The following is a 15600-nucleotide window of genomic DNA, read 5'->3' on the forward strand; positions in this document are numbered from 1 at the left end:
ACTCCATCCTCTCCCCACCTCAATCCTGGATTCTGTCCTACTCACCTCCCTATTCTGCCACTCATTGGCAGGACGTGGTGCCATCAGAGGTTGAGAAAGTCCAAGGCTTGAGAAGCTTCATGGACAGAGGACAATCTGTGGGTGACACTATCACCCCCTTAACAACAACAACAAGAGCAGCTATAGTTTCTATACAGCTGACTGCAGACCTTTTGGCCGCCAGGCACTTCATGTCCATGGTGTCTGTATGTGTGCGCCAGGAGCTGCAGGCACTATGACGTGCTTTATTTTTCAGAGTGGGGTGGCCCATCACTGGCCATAGTCCCCCAGCAAAGGTGGAGCTTGAACCCTGTGCTGCTCTGCAGAGCTTTTCTTACGAAGAAGATCTGGTCTCCTATGGAGACTGACATCTCAGTTACAGTGGAGGGGTTTCCCCTGATATCCCACTGAAACACAGACATGCAGCTGTTTTTCTAGTAGCAGTATTGGCGAAGGTGCTGATAAATTGCTGACTTAATCTGGTGAACTGGACAACCGTGACTTTTTTTTTTTTTTTTTTTTGAGACAGAAACTCACTTTGTCACCCAGGCTAGAGTGCAGTGACTCAATCTTGACTCACTGCAACCTCTTCCTCCTGGGTTCAAGTGATTCTCCTGTCTCAGCTACAAGTGCCCGCCACCACGCCCAGCTACTTTTTTGTATTTTCAGTAGAGACGGGGGGTTTTACCATGTTGCCCAGGATGGTCTCAATCTCCTGACCTTGGGATCAACCCACCTTGGCCTCCCAAAATGCTGGCAGTACAGGCGTGAGCCACCATGCCCGGCCAAATTTTTTTTGTATAGAGAGAGGTCTTGCTGTGTTGCCCAGGCTGGTCTCGAACTCCTGGGCTCAGAAGACCCTCCCACCTTGGCCTCCCAAAGTACTGGAATTACAGCTGTGAACCACTGCTCCTGACCAATTTTTTTTTGTTTGTTTTTTATTTTGTAGAGACAGGATCTCCATATGTTACTCAGGCTGACCTTGAACTCCTGGGCTCAAGTGATCTTGCCACCTTGACCTCTCAAAGTGCTAGGACTATAGACACGAGCCATTGTGCCCCATCCAGGGGTGGATTTACGAGGCTTTGTTGGTGCCTAGTAACCTTAAACTGAAACCACTGGTCCTCAGCTCATAGGTTTGAGTTCATTTCCCCGAGAATTTAGCCTAACTTTCCACCTGCTGATGCTTTAAAGCATAAACCTGTGGTGCCCATTTACTCTTCAGAAGAAAAACCTCCATTCATAGCTACTAGTAACGGCAGATGCTCCTGAAGCATGCATGCTATGCCAGCCTGTTTCTCAGCACTTTACAGACATTAATTTATTTGATCCTGACAACAGTTCCATGGGGCAAACACCTTATTCCCACCTGAGAGATGAGGAAACAGAAACAGGGAGAGGTGACTCACTTGCCCAAGGTCACAAAGAGGGTAAGGGGGAAACTGTTTGAACTTGGGCAAGTGGCTCTGGGGGCGATCATTGCTTATTAATGCCTGCATCAAGTGGTACATAAAGGATAGCTGGAGGCTCGTTACTTCATTGAGACCTGTGTTCATTTCCCGTGGTGCCATAACAAATTACCACAAGCTTGGTGGCTTAAAACAATAGAAATGTACTTTCCCACAGTCCTGGATGCCAGAAGTTCAACATCAGGGTGTCGGCAGAGCTGCACCGCCTCCAAAGGCACTGGTTGGGGGATCTTGCTTTCCCTTTCCAGCTCTGGAGGCTCCAGGTTCTCTGGGCTTGTGACCACACCATTCTAATCTGTGCCTTCATCTTCATGTGGCCCTTTCTGTGTGTCTCTGTGTCTTTTTCTTTCTGGCTCTTATAAGGACACCTGTCATTGGATTTAGGGCCCAGCTTAATTCAGGATAATCTCATGTTGACATTATTTCCCTGAATCCATCTGCAAAGAACTTTATTCCAAGTAGGCTCCCATTATGGGGTTCGGGGTGAATAAGCATTTTATGGACCACCATTCAATCCACTATGAGGCCCTATTATTCTACAGTTTTAGAGATACAAAAAGTGAGGACCTAAGAGGTGAGGACACACAGATCTTCAGCATCAGGCATGGGCTTGAACTAGGGTCCGACCTCCACTCAAAGTTTACTTTCTGAAGCGTGGCCTGCCTCTCTCGCCTCCCAGGTGAACGGTGTGGACATGAAGCTGCCCGTGGTGCTGGCCAACGGCCAGATCCGAGCCTCCCAGCATGGTTCAGACGTTGTGATTGAGACCGACTTCGGCCTGCGTGTGGCCTACGACCTTGTGTACTATGTGCGGGTCACCATCCCCGGAAACTACTACCAGCTGATGTGCGGCCTGTGTGGGAACTACAACGGCGACCCCAAGGATGACTTCCAGAAGCCCAACGGCTCACAGGCAGGCAACGCCAATGACTTCGGCAACTCCTGGGAGGAGGCGGTGCCCGGCTCTCCCTGCCTACCGCCACCCACCTGCCCGCCAGGGAGCGAGGGCTGTGACATCAGCAAGTGTCCTCCTGAGCAGGAGAAGAAGTATCAGAAGGAGGAGTTCTGTGGGCTCCTCTCCAGCGCCACAGGGCCGCTGGCCTCCTGCCACAAGCTAGTAGATCCCCAGGGTCCCTTGCAAGATTGCGTCTTTGATCTCTGCCTGGGTGGTGGGAACCTGAGCATTCTCTGCAGCAACATCCATGCCTATGTGAGTGCTTGCCAGGCTGCTGGAGGCCACGTGAAGCCCTGGAGGACGGAAACTTTCTGTCGTGAGTGAGGGAGAGCCCGAGGGGCATGGAGGGGAGAGGTTGAAGCACAGAAGGGTAGACCCTGGGCCTTGCAGCCCTTCCCTCCCCAGGGCTCTGATGGGCACCCCCTCCTTGCAGCCATAAAGTGCCCAGCGAACAGCCACTACGAGCTCTGCGCGGACACCTGCTCCCTGGGCTGCGCGGCTCTCAGTGCCCCTCTGCAGTGCCCAGATGGGTGTGCTGAAGGCTGCCAGTGTGACGCCGGCTTCCTCTACAACGGTGAAGCCTGCGTGCCCATCCAGCAATGCGGCTGCTACCACAATGGTGTCTACTATGAGGTAGGAACCTAGTCATCTGGGACAGAATATGGGGCCTCACCCCTCCCACTCCTCATCAGCCCCACAGCCTACTTGGTGTACTTGGTCTCTTATTTATTTCTTTTAGAGTCAGGGTCTTACTCTGTCACCCAGGCTGGAGTGCAGTGGTACGATCATAGCTCACTGCAGCCCCGAGTTCCTTGGCTCAAGTAATCCTTCACCTCACCTCCCAAGTATTTGGGACTACAGGTGTGTACCACCAAGCCCAGCGAGTTAATTTTCTTGTGGAGACATAGACATGGGGGCGTCTCACTGTGTTGCTCAGGCTGGTCTTGAACTCCAGGCCTCAAGCCATACTTCCGCCTTGCCCTCCCCAAGTATTGGGATTAATGGCATGAGCCACCATACCTGGGTGACTCAGCCTCTCTCTCTCTCTGTTTTTTGTTTTTTTTTTTTTTTTTGAGACTGAGTCTTACTCTGTCATCCAGGCTGGAGTGCAACCTCCACCTCCTGGGTTCAAGCTCACTGCAACCTCAGCCTCCCAGGTTCAAGTAATTCTCCTGCCTCAGCCTCCCGAGAAGCTGGGACTACAGGCATGGGCCACCATACACAGTTAATTTGGTAGAGATGGGATTTTGCCATGTTGGCCAGGCTGGTCTCGAACTCCTGACTTCAAGTGATCCTCCTGCCTTGGCCTCCCAAACTGCAGGGATTACAGGTGTGAGCCGCTGCAGCTAGTTTACTCAGCCTCTTGAATGTCTCTTGTACCCACTCCTTTCCCCGTCCCCATGGCCCTCCTGTGGTCCAGCTGGTCCTCTCCCACCTGGGTCCCTCCAGCTCCTACCTTTGCTCCCTCTGATCCACCCTCCACTTGGCAATGGTAAAGATCTTCCTAAATATGACCATAGGCTCCGAAACTTTAAACCCTTCCCTGACTCCCCAGGTGAAGTTGTGGCTTTGCCTTCCAGGTCTGGACGAAGGGAGCCTTTCCGACCACAAAGACCAGATTTTCATCTGTTATACCAGCTGCTAACACCCTCTGTTTCCCTCTCCCACTCTCTCCCTGTTGGTCCTTTTTCTTTGACTGGAGCATGTATTTGTCTAATGTCCATCTCCCTTGCAGGAGTGTGAGCTGCCTGAGGGGTGGGACCCTCTCTCTGTTGTTCTCTTCACATGAGTAGTAGTAATAATAACAGAAAATATGTAGATAGTGCTTACTATGTATCTGGTCACGTTTTAAGTGCTATGTGTGCATATTTTACATACACATTACATATCTAAAAATTTTTTATTCTGAAAATTTTCAAACATGCAAAAAGTAAGAGAACAGTGGAATGTCTGTCCATGTACTTACCCATCACTTAGTTTAAAAAATAAACCACATCCTCCCAATCTTGTTTCATGTCTACCCCATTTATCTCTCCTATCTGAATGTTTTAAGGGAAACCTTTTTCCTTTCATCTGCACTTTACATGTGTTATTAACTCGGTTATAATTCCATAGGCAGGTGCTACTATTATCTGCAATTTGCAAATCAGGAAACTGTGCCATAAAGAGGTGAAGTAACTTGCTCAAAGTCACACAGTTTGGAAATAGCAGAAACGGGCTTCAAGCCCAGGCGATCTGCCCTTAGTTACTATGTCACACCGTTTCTCCTACAGCAGACATTAGCAGATACTTTGGAATGAATGAGTAAATGAATAAAAGTGAATGAACAAATGTACAAATGAATGACGGCCCCAAACCCATGCTGTGCCTCAGCTTCACAGATAGGGGACCATCCTGCTGAGAGATGTCCCTTGTCTGTGATGTCTGCAAACCCCTCTGTGCCCAGAATGCCAGAGATGTGAGAGTCGGCTCCCACCCGTGGTGTCTGATGGCCGTGCCCTCTCTCCCCACAGCCGGAGCAGACAGTCCTCATTGACGACTGTCGGCAGCAGTGTACGTGCCATGCGGGTAAAGGCGTGTTGTGCCAGGAACACAGCTGCCAGCCAGGGCAGGTGTGCCAGCCCTCCGGAGGCGTCCTGAGATGCATCACCAAAGGTGCTGGGCTGGGCTGGGACTGGGGCTGATGTGACTATGGATGGAGTACAGGGACTCTGGGGCCGAGGGTGATGTGACTGCGGTGTCCATGGCGGGAGGTGCACAGGACTAATGATGGAGGTCGCAGACCTGGAGACCCCTGGGCTGGGTTTCACAGGGCCAGGGCCACCTACTGTGGGAGTCAGGGACCCTTAGGGAAAATCCAGGCTGTGGGGACCCTCAGAGGTTTCTCAGGGTTGATGTCAGAGACCCTCGGTATAAGGCAGGGACAGGCGCGCCTTTGCTGATACGGGCTACATGGTAAATGTTTCAGCTTGCAGGCTGTATGGTCTCGTTCCAACTGCTCACTCTGCCACCGTGGCATGAAAGCAGCTGTAGACTCTATAAGCGAAGAGGTGAGGCTGCTATAAGACTTTAGAATACAAGAGCAGCAGCCTAGGGGGCCATGGTGAGCTAACTACTGGTATGTGGGATTAGGCTTGGGGCTTCAGACACTGGCACCAAAGGGCAGGGGAGAGACTGAGATCCCAGGGACAGGGACAGAGAGCAGAGTTCTGAGTCTCAGGCACAGAGACCCCACCAAGGCAGGACTTTGGCTATGGGGACCCCTCTCAAGTGGGAGATCAGGATTTCTAGGGGTATAGTCTCCGATGTGGGAACCCCCCAGACTAAATCTGGGACACAGAGCCACCCCCAGGGCTCATTTCTTAGGGTGAAGAGCAGAGAACCCTCCTCCCCGCATGGATAAGAGAATAGGAGCTCCAGCACCAAGGGGTAGGCTAAGACTCTCAGGGTGATGGGCAGGACAATGGGACTCCCAGGAACGGGGGGTATATCGCTCAGCATCCAGTGGAGAGACAGAAAGCACCCAGCCATTTGAATGAGGGAAGTTCAATTAAAGAATCATTTACTTATTAATAGGAGATTAACTATTAACGGGTAAAGAGGGCCTGGTGCGGTGGCTGACACACCCAGCACTTTGGGAGGATTGCTTTAGGCCAGGAGTTCAAGACCAGCCTGGGCAACATAGCGAGACACCCGTCTCCACAAAAAATTTAAACGTAGCCAGGCGTGGTGATATACGCCTGTGGTCCCAGCTATTCAGGAGGCTGAGTTGGGAGGATCACTTGAGCCCAGGAGTTCGAGGCTGCAGTGAGCTATGATTGTACCACTGCCCTCCATCCTGGGCAAGGCAGCAAGACCTTGTCTCTTTACAAACAAACAAACAAACAAATAAATAGAAATAAGAAACGGTAAAGAGAACACTAAAGAATACCACCAAAGCAGACAGAGGAAGTAGCCCCCACTTCTAGGGCTAAGGTAGAGGCCTCATGGAAGGGAGAAATTGGCCCCTCTTCTTCAAGGAGGGGAGAATCAGCCCCAAGGCTGAGTCCAATCGTACTGCAGCTGTAGCCCACTGGGTGGCACAGAGGTTTCTGCAGGCTGGAGTTGGCAAGAAGGAAACCCCTCACTGGGAAGCCAGCTGGGACCCGTGGCACTCACTGACTGTGGCCACACACCCTGGCCAGAGCTGGAAGGGCCAAACCAGCTGGAAGCCAGACCAGGAGCCCCTCCCTGCTGCAGTGACTCTCCAGCGCCCTCTGTTGACAAAGCTTAACTCCGCGGGTGTATCTGAAGCTGAGAGGCGGTACATTGGTAACAGGCACAGGAGGAAGGAAACATTTGAAGACTGGCCTCTCCCACACAGGGGTTCCACAAGCTGGGTCTCAGATGTAGTAACTGTAGGAACAGGGTCTTGGACACAGAAGCCCTCCAGGACAGGGCCTCAGCAGTGAGACACCCTCAAGGCTACTGGCTTGAATATAGCAACCCTCCGGGATGGAGTTTTGCACTGAGGGAGGCCCAGGCCATGAGACTTAGCTAGTTAGGGCCTCAAACGTTTCAAATCATGCTGAGACCCCTGGCACTGAGCTCTTGCCAGAAGATCACCCAGGGCCCCAGTCTAGGGCACAGAGGCCTCCAGGACCTGGAGAAATTGGAGACCAATTGCTATCAAATGTGGAGACGTCCAGAGGGCTGAGGTCTCAGGCATGTGGGACCCTGAGGCCTAGATCTTTTTTTCTTTTTTTTTTTTTTTCTGAGATAAGGTCTTACTCTGTCACCCAAACTGGAGTGTAGTGTAGGTTACTGCGCCTCGATTTCCTGGGCTCAAACAATCCTCCTGCCTCAGCCTCCTGAGTAGCGGGGGACTACAGGCACACACCACCATGCCAGCCTAATTTATTAATTGTTCTGTAGAAACGGGGTTTTGCTATGTTGTCCAGGCTGTTCTCAAACTCCAGGGCTCAAGCGATCCTCCCATCTCGGCCTCTTAAAGTGCTGGGATTACAGGCCTGAGCCACCACACCTGGCCTGGGGCCCAGGCCTTGAACAGAGAGAACCCCTGGGCTGGGATCTCAGACATGAATGCTCTCGGGGCAGGCATCGCAGACACAAGGACCCCTGGGGCACAGATCTCAACTTGGGTCAAGTGCACCTTTTCTCTAAAGGGCTAGATGGTAAATGTTTAAGCTTGCAGGCTATGCCTTCTCGATCACAGCTATTCACTCTGCCATGGTGGCGTGAAAGCAGCCGTAGACTATGTAAGTGAAGAGGGTGAGGTTCCTATAAAACTTAAAATACAAGAACAGGCTGAAATCTCAAGCAAGGACACCATGGAAACTGCATCGTAAACACAGACCTAGAGTCTTGGTCTTAGGTGCATGGACTCCAAGACCTCAGTCTCACACAGCAAATGACAGGGCCTCAGTCTTAGAGGTAGGGGGACTCTAGGGCCTGAGTCTTTGCTGTCAGGGACCTCTGGAACCCGGGTCTCAGGTATGGGATCTTTGACATCCAAGACTTAGACACAGTCCACCATGGGGCCTCAGTGTCAGACGTGCGGGACTCCCAGGGGCTGGTCTTGAAAACAGCAGGCTGGGCATGGTGGCTCATGCCTGTAATCCCAGCACTCTGGGAGGCCAGGGTTGGCTGATCACTTGATGTCAGGAGCTTGAGACCAGCCTGGACAACATGGTGAAACTCTGTCTCTACTAAAAATACAAAAATCAGCCAAGCATGGTGGCGGGCACCTGTAATCCCAGCTACTCAGGAGGCAGAGTCAGGAGAATCACTTGAGCCCGGGAGACAGAGGTTGCAGTGAGCCGAGATTGCACCATTACTCTCCAGCCTGGGTGACAGAGAAAGACTCCATCTCAAAAAACCAACAAAACAAAACAAAATACAAACGCAAACTATAGGACCTGGGTCCTAGACATGAGGACTCTGGAATCTGGTCTTGCCTGCGGTAACCCTCAGATACCTGGCACAGACTGGGGTAGATGTGGAGGGAGCGGCCATCCTTTACAATGGGCAGCCTCTCAAGGTCCTCCCTCTTCTGTCCCCAGACCCGTGCGACGGTGTGACATGCCGGCCACAGGAGACGTGCAAGGAGCAGGGTGGCCAGGGCGTGTGCGTGCCCAACTATGAGGCTACGTGCTGGCTGTGGGGCGACCCACACTACCACTCCTTCGACGGCCGGGCGTTTGACTTCCAGGGCACCTGTAACTATGTGCTGGCAACAACTGGCTGCCCGGGGGTCAACACCCAGGGCCTGACGCCCTTCACCGTCACCACCAAGAACGAGAACCGGGGCAACCCTGCTGTGTCCTACGTGAGAGTCGTCACTGTGGCTGCCCTGGGCACCAACATCTCCATCCACAAGGGCGAGATCGGCAAAGTCCGGGTATGTGAGGTCCCCGGGAGGACAGGAGGGATCCTGACGACCACAGTTAGCAGCTCAAGGCTCCTTGTCTTCACCTGGGCCTGAAACAAACTGTCAGCAAAAAGAATAATTCCAGCAAAAATATCACCCTCTTCCTGGGAATTAGACAAGCCTAGCCCTTTTCTAAGGGCTTTAACCTAGGACCTCAGCATTTCCCTTTTTTACAGACCTGGGTTTGAATCCAGCCTCTCCTCCTTATGAGCTAGGTGATGCTGGGCAGTTCACTTGGTAGGCCTCAGTTTCCTCATCTGTGAAGTGGGCATCATATCAGGGCCTGTCCCACAGCAAGGTGGTGCATGTCACATGCTGAGGTCAGAGTCTAGTCCAGGTGAACACTCGTTTGAGTGTCTGTGAAGGAACAAGTGAGAGGCCCAGAGACCAGGACATGGAGAGAAATATAGGGAGATTGGGATGGGCACGGGGGCTCACACCTGTAATCCCAGCACTCTGGGAGACCAAGGCGGGTCGATCACCTGAGGTCAGTAGTTCAAGACCAGCCTGGCCAATATGGTGAAACCCTCATCTCTACTAAAAATATAAAAATTAGCTGGGTGTAGTGGCGCTACTGTAATCCCAGCTACTCTGGAGGCCGAGGCAGGAGAATCATTTGAACCCTGGAGGCGGAGGTTGCAAGAGCCAAGATTTTGACACTGTACTTCAGCCTGGACAACAGAGCGAATATCCATCTCCAATATATATATATATATATATATCGAGGTCAGGGTAGAGAGATGGGCTGTCCTTTCTGCCCAGGGAAATGGAGATAGAGCTTAATGGTAGCTCACAGACAGACAGAGGGATGGAACAGAGTAGGCGGTGAATGAATGATGGTGAGTGAGTGGAAGAGACACACAGAGAATGAGGGAGGGAAGCAGGAAGGGACGAGGAGGGAGAGAGACAGAGAGAGAGAGATGACCAAGTGATAGAGACTTAGGTGAAGACAGAGGGAGAGAGACACAGAGAGACACAGAGACAGAGACAGGGGAGGGAGATAGAGATCAAGGGAGAAGATTAGAAAGAGTAAAGTGAGATTTCATTCCCCAAGACCTGGGCCAGAACAAATGTCCACACTGTGTCCGATGACGATCCAACTATCAGAGGAAGGCCTTGGCCTCTCCCAGCCCCCGGTAGGGTGAGAAACAGGGAGGCAGAGGGCCAGAGCTGGGGCCGTAACACCTCCAGTGACCCGTTTGACTTCTTCCTCCTTCCCCAAGGTGAACGGTGTGCTGACAGCGTTGCCTGTCTCCGAGGCCAACGGGCGGATTTCAGTGACCCACGGTGCATCCAAGGCACTGCTGGTGGCTGACTTTGGACTGCAAGTCAGCTATGACTGGAATTGGCGGGTAGATGTGACGCTGCCCAGCAGCTATCATGGCGCAGTGTGCGGGCTCTGTGGTAACATGGACCGCAACCCCAGCAATGACCAGGCCTTCCCTAATGGCACCCTGGCTCCCTCCATACCCATCTGGGGCGGCAGCTGGCGAGTCCCAGGCTGGGACCCACTGTGTTGGGACGTATGTCCGGGGTCCTGCCCAACGTGCCCTGAGGACAAGTTGGAACAGTACGAGGGCCCTGGCTTTTGCGGACCCCTGGTCCCTGGTGCAGGGGGCCCCTTCGCCACCTGCCACGCTCATGTGCCACCTGAGAGCTTCTTCAAGGGCTGTGTTCTGGACGTCTGCATGGGTGGTGGGGGCCACGACATTCTTTGCAAGGCGCTGGCTTCCTACGTGGCCGCATGCCAGGCCGCTGGGGTTGTCATCGAAGACTGGCGGCCACAGGTCGGCTGTGGTGAGTGTCGGGGTAGCAGACAGGGTTGGGGTCAGGTTCCCGTCTCTTCGGGGCTAGTTTGGTTTCACTCTGGTCCTCCTGGGTCTCTTTGTTTGCTTTTCTCTCTGTTTGTCTCTCTGTCTCTTGGTGCTCGTCTCTGTGCCTCGCTTTGCTTGTCTCTGTTTGTTTCTCATTCTCTCTCCCTCAGTTTCTTCTTGGGTCTCCTGGTCTCTTGCTTTCTCCCATTTGTTTCTCTGTGTTCTCTGTCTCTCTGTGTCTTGTCCTCTGTCTCCCCCTTTCGGTGTCTGCTCCCAATTGTCGCCTTCTGTCTCCTTCCATCCTGTCCTGTGACCCCACCCTAACACCCTTCTCTCTGTTTCTCTCCTTCCTGCTCCTTCATCTGCCTACAGAGATCACCTGCCCAGAAAACAGCCACTATGAGGTCTGCGGCCCACCCTGCCCGGCCAGCTGTCCGTCCCCTGCGCCCCCTGCGACCCCAGCCGTATGCGAGGGTCCCTGTGTGGAGGGCTGCCAGTGCGACGCAGGTTTCGTGCTAAGTGTTGACCGCTGTGTTCCCCTAAACAACGGCTGCGGCTGCTGGGCCAACGGCACCTACCACGAGGCGGGCAGTGAGTTTTGGGCTGATGGCACCTGCTCCCACAGGTGCCGCTGCGGGCCTGGGGGTGGCTCGCTGGTCTGCACACCTGCCAGCTGTGGGCTGGGTGAAGTGTGTGGCCTCCTGCCATCCGGCCAGCACGGCTGCCAGCCCGTCAGCACAGCTGAGTGCCAGGCCTGGGGTGACCCCCATTACGTCACTCTGGATGGGCACCGATTCGACTTCCAAGGCAACTGCGAGTACCTGCTGAGTGCACCCTGCCACGGACCACCCTCCGGGGCTGCGAACTTCACTGTTACTGTAGCCAATGAGCACCGGGGCAGCCAGGCTGTCAGCTACACCCGCAGTGTCACCCTGCAAATCTACAACCATAGCCTGACACTGAGTGCCCGCTGGCCCCGGCAGCTACAGGTGAGGAGGGCTGTGGGCCACACAGGAGCGGGTGCCAGCTCTGGGGTTGCCTGAGATGGTAAGGGCTTCACCATTCCCCTGGGCACCTTTCACAGCTTAGCTGGGGCATGATGGAAGGGTCAGAGGATAGGTCTGGTAGCCTGATGGCTTGGCATCGCAGCTGCTTCCTCTCTGAGCCTACTGTATTCCTCTGTAAACTGGTCTAAGAAAAGTACCTGTTGTAGAGAAGGATGAGGAGTCAGTGACATGTGCCTATAGAGGCTCTTTTTTTTTTCTTTTCTTTTTTTCTTTCTTGCTTTTCTTTCTCTCTTCTTTTTTTCTTAGCCTGACTCTGTTGCCCAGGCTGGAGTGCAGTGACAGGATTAGGGCTCACTGCAGCCTGGAACTCCTGGGTTCAATCGATCCTCCCACCTTGGCCCCTGCCTCCCCAGTGGCCGGGACTAAAGGCGCCGCCACCACGCTGGCTAATTTTTCTTTTTTTTTGGAGAGATGGGGGTCTCACTATGTTGCCCAAGCTGGTCTGAACTTCTGGCCTCAAGCCATCCTCCCATCTCGGCCTTCCAAAGTACTGGGATTGTAGGCTGCGCCACCAGGCCCGGCCTATAGATGCTCATTATTATTTTCAGAGGGGAGGTGACATGCTCAGGGTCCCACAGCTAGTAGGTGGTGGTGCCAGGATTCAAACCCGTGTTCGCTCTGCTTATCGATCCCCCAACCCCCGCCCGCAGGTGGACGGCGTGTTTGTGGCTCTGCCCTTCCAGCTGGATTCGCTGCTGCACGCACACCTGAGCGGCGCCGACGTGGTGGTGACCACAACCTCAGGGCTCTCGCTGACTTTCGATGGGGACAGCTTTGTGCGCCTGCGGGTGCCGGCGGCGTACGCGGGCGCTCTCTGTGGCTTATGCGGGAACTACAACCAGGACCCCGACGACGACCTGAAGGCTGTGGACGGGAAGCCTGCTGGATGGCAGGTGGGCGGCGCTCCGGGCTGCGGAGAATGTGTGCCCCTGCCCTGCCCGTCGCAGTGCACCCCAGAGCAGCAGGAGTCCTTCGCTGGCCCGAACGCCTGCGGCGTGATCTCCGCCACCGACGGCCCGCTGGCGCCCTGCCACGGCCTCGTGCCGCCCGCGCAGTACTTCCAGGGCTGCTTGCTGGACGCCTGCCAAGTTCAGGGCCATCCTGGAGGCCTCTGTCCTGCAGTGGCCGCCTACGTGGCAGCTTGTCAGGCCGCTGGGGCCCAGCTCGGCGAGTGGAGGCGGCCGGACTTCTGTCGTGAGTACTGCTCCATGCATCGTCCCCATAGTAGGGTCCCTCCCTGCCTTTTCCTTTCCAGGACTGTAAGACAGCAGCCCCTTCCTCCTCCATGGGGCTCAGGGGCCGCCTTCCTTCCTCTGAGCTGGGTATCTCCTGTCAGGAAACACCTTGGCTCTCACACACTGAAATGCCCCAAGTCAGGTACTGCAGTGAGAGAGATTCAGTTAGAAACAGGTATTGAGAGTCTGGCCGTGGTGGCTCACGCCTGTAATCCCAGCACTTGGGGGGCTGAGGCAGACAGATCACCTGAGGTCAGGAAGTCGAGACTAGCCCGGTCAACATGGTGATACCCCCGTCCCTACTAAAAATACAAAATTCATCCAGGTGTGGTGGCGGGCACCTGTAATCCCAGCCAATAGGGAGGCTGAGGCAGGAGAATCACTGGAACCCAGGAGGCAGAGGTTGCAGTGAGCCGAGATCACCCCAGTGCACTCCAGCCTGGGTAACAGAGACTCCACCTCAAAAAAAAAAAAAAAAAAAGAAACAGGAAGAAAAGAAACACCTAGTCAGAAACCCGGGGTCCAGGACACTCTTGGGGATTGGTGATCCATGTTCTCAGACATCCAAGGCATGTAGATTGGGATGACTGACCCTGCCTCAATCACATAGCAGGGTACCCTTGGTTAGGAAGACCTAGTGAGTTACAGCTGGTCACAGGGCCCTGGTCTGTTGCACACACTAAAATACACCTAGCCACACAGAGTTAGTCGCATGCCTTCAGTGGTATCTGCTTAGATTTTATACTAACTGGTCAGATACACTCAGAAAGAATCAGGATCCTGACATAGCCCTGGGCAGATCCACACAGATGCATAATTGGATAGTCCTAGGCGGTTCCCTTCAAGCAGGTCTCCTGGTCACAGGTATCCTGCCAACTTCACCCAGGCACAGCCTGAGACAGACCATGTCACAAGGACTCTGGGAGATGCTCCAGGTCAGACACCCACAGCTGGGTGCCCTCGGGCAGAGTCATACTGTGAGATGCATGTGGCCCCATACCCCAGTCACATTCACACCCTGAGATACCCATAGTCAGTTCTGATCTTGCATACCCCGAATAGATGAGTGATCCATTTCACCCAGGTAATCCTGGCTGACATAGTGAGACCCCATCTCTACAAAAAATCATAATAAATCAGCCGGATGTGGTGGCTCACCCCTGTAGTCCCAGCCAGTCGGGAGGCTGAGGCCAGAGGATCACTTGAGGTGGAGGTGGAGGCTGCAGCAAGCTGTGATTGGGGCTCTGCACTCCAGCCTGGGTGAGATAGAGTGAGAGCCTGTCTCAAAAAAAAAAAATCAGGCAAGCAGAGTCATTTGATCTTTAGAAATATTTGGTCAGAGAGACCTGGGCATGTCCCCTCCCATTGCAGGTCCCACACTGAGTCCCCCAGTTAGATGTCCTGGATCACATGTGCATACCCAGAGACAGCCAGGTTGACCTGAGGAGTTTTCCCACTCAGGGCCTCCCCAGACCCCGACTCGAATGCCTACATGGCTCATGCCCACCTTGTCCCCACAGCCTTCCAGTGCCCTGCCAACAGTCACTACAAGCTCTGTGGTGACTCCTGCCCTGTGAGCTGCCCGAGCGTCTCGGCCCCCGAGGGCTGTGAGTCGGCCTGCCGTGAAGGCTGTGTCTGCGATGCTGGATTTGTGCTCAGTGGTGACACCTGTGTACCTGTGGGCCAGTGTGGCTGCCTCCATGATGACCGCTACTACCCGCTGGGCCAGACCTTCTACCCTGGCCCTGGGTGTGATTCCCTTTGCCACTGCCAGGAGGGCGGCCTGGTGTCCTGTCAACCCTCCAGCTGCGGCCCGCACGAGGCCTGCCAGCCATCCGGTGGCACCTTGGGCTGTGTGGCCGTGGGCTCTGCCACCTGCCAGGCGTCGGGAGACCCCCACTACACCACCTTCGATGGCCGCCGCTTCGACTTCATGGGCACCTGCGTGTATGTGTTGGCTCAGACCTGCAGCACCCGGCCTGGCCTGCATCGGTTTGCCGTCCTGCAGGAGAACGTGGCCTGGGGTAATGGGCGAGTCAGTGTGACCAGGGTGATCACGGTCCAGGTGGGAAACTTCACCCTGCGGCTGGAGCAGAGACAGTGGAAGGTCACGGTGAGAGCAGATGGGGAGCAGGGGGCGAGGGGCCTGTGGGTGGGTGAGGCACAGGCAGTGCTCAGCCCAGAAGTTGGGGGCACAGAGATGAGAGTGCATGTGCGAGGCCTGGGGTCCCTGAGGACAGAAGCTGCCAATCAGAACCCAGAGTGGGAAGCCAATGAGGGAGGTGTCCTCAGGGACTTGGGAGCTGCTTCCCGATCTCTGTCCCTCAGTCTCCACCCTCTCTTCACCTCCATGCATTGACTTTTCTCTCCAAATCTCTCCCACCCTCTCCTCCCTCCCACTCCATCCTCTCCCCACCTCAATCCTGGATTCTGTTCTACTCACCTCCCTGTTCTGCCACTCATTGGCAGGACGTGGTGCCATCAGATGGACAGGGGACAATCTGTGGGTGACACTATCACCCCCATCAACAACAGCAGCTGCTATAGTTTCTATACAGCTGACTGCAGACCTTTTGGCTGCCAGGCACTTC

The 15600-nt window shown here is 54.3% G+C and overlaps 1 protein-coding gene across 1 annotated transcript in view; it reads left to right on the top strand.

Moving 5' to 3' along the window:
- The window catches only part of FCGBP (Fc gamma binding protein), a 65331-nt gene that overhangs the window by 23689 nt on the left and 26042 nt on the right, over positions 1-15600 (top strand). The window contains exons 7-14 of the mRNA XM_073015737.1: positions 2188-2779; positions 2897-3096; positions 4977-5118; positions 8526-8863; positions 10117-10690; positions 11080-11696; positions 12425-12968; positions 14530-15122. Of these exons, the coding sequence (XP_072871838.1) occupies positions 2188-2779; positions 2897-3096; positions 4977-5118; positions 8526-8863; positions 10117-10690; positions 11080-11696; positions 12425-12968; positions 14530-15122 (3600 nt within the window). The remainder of the gene's footprint in view (positions 1-2187; positions 2780-2896; positions 3097-4976; positions 5119-8525; positions 8864-10116; positions 10691-11079; positions 11697-12424; positions 12969-14529; positions 15123-15600) is intronic.

Source organism: Chlorocebus sabaeus, chromosome 6, assembly GCF_047675955.1.
Source record: "Chlorocebus sabaeus isolate Y175 chromosome 6, mChlSab1.0.hap1, whole genome shotgun sequence".
NCBI lineage: Eukaryota > Metazoa > Chordata > Mammalia > Primates > Cercopithecidae > Chlorocebus > Chlorocebus sabaeus.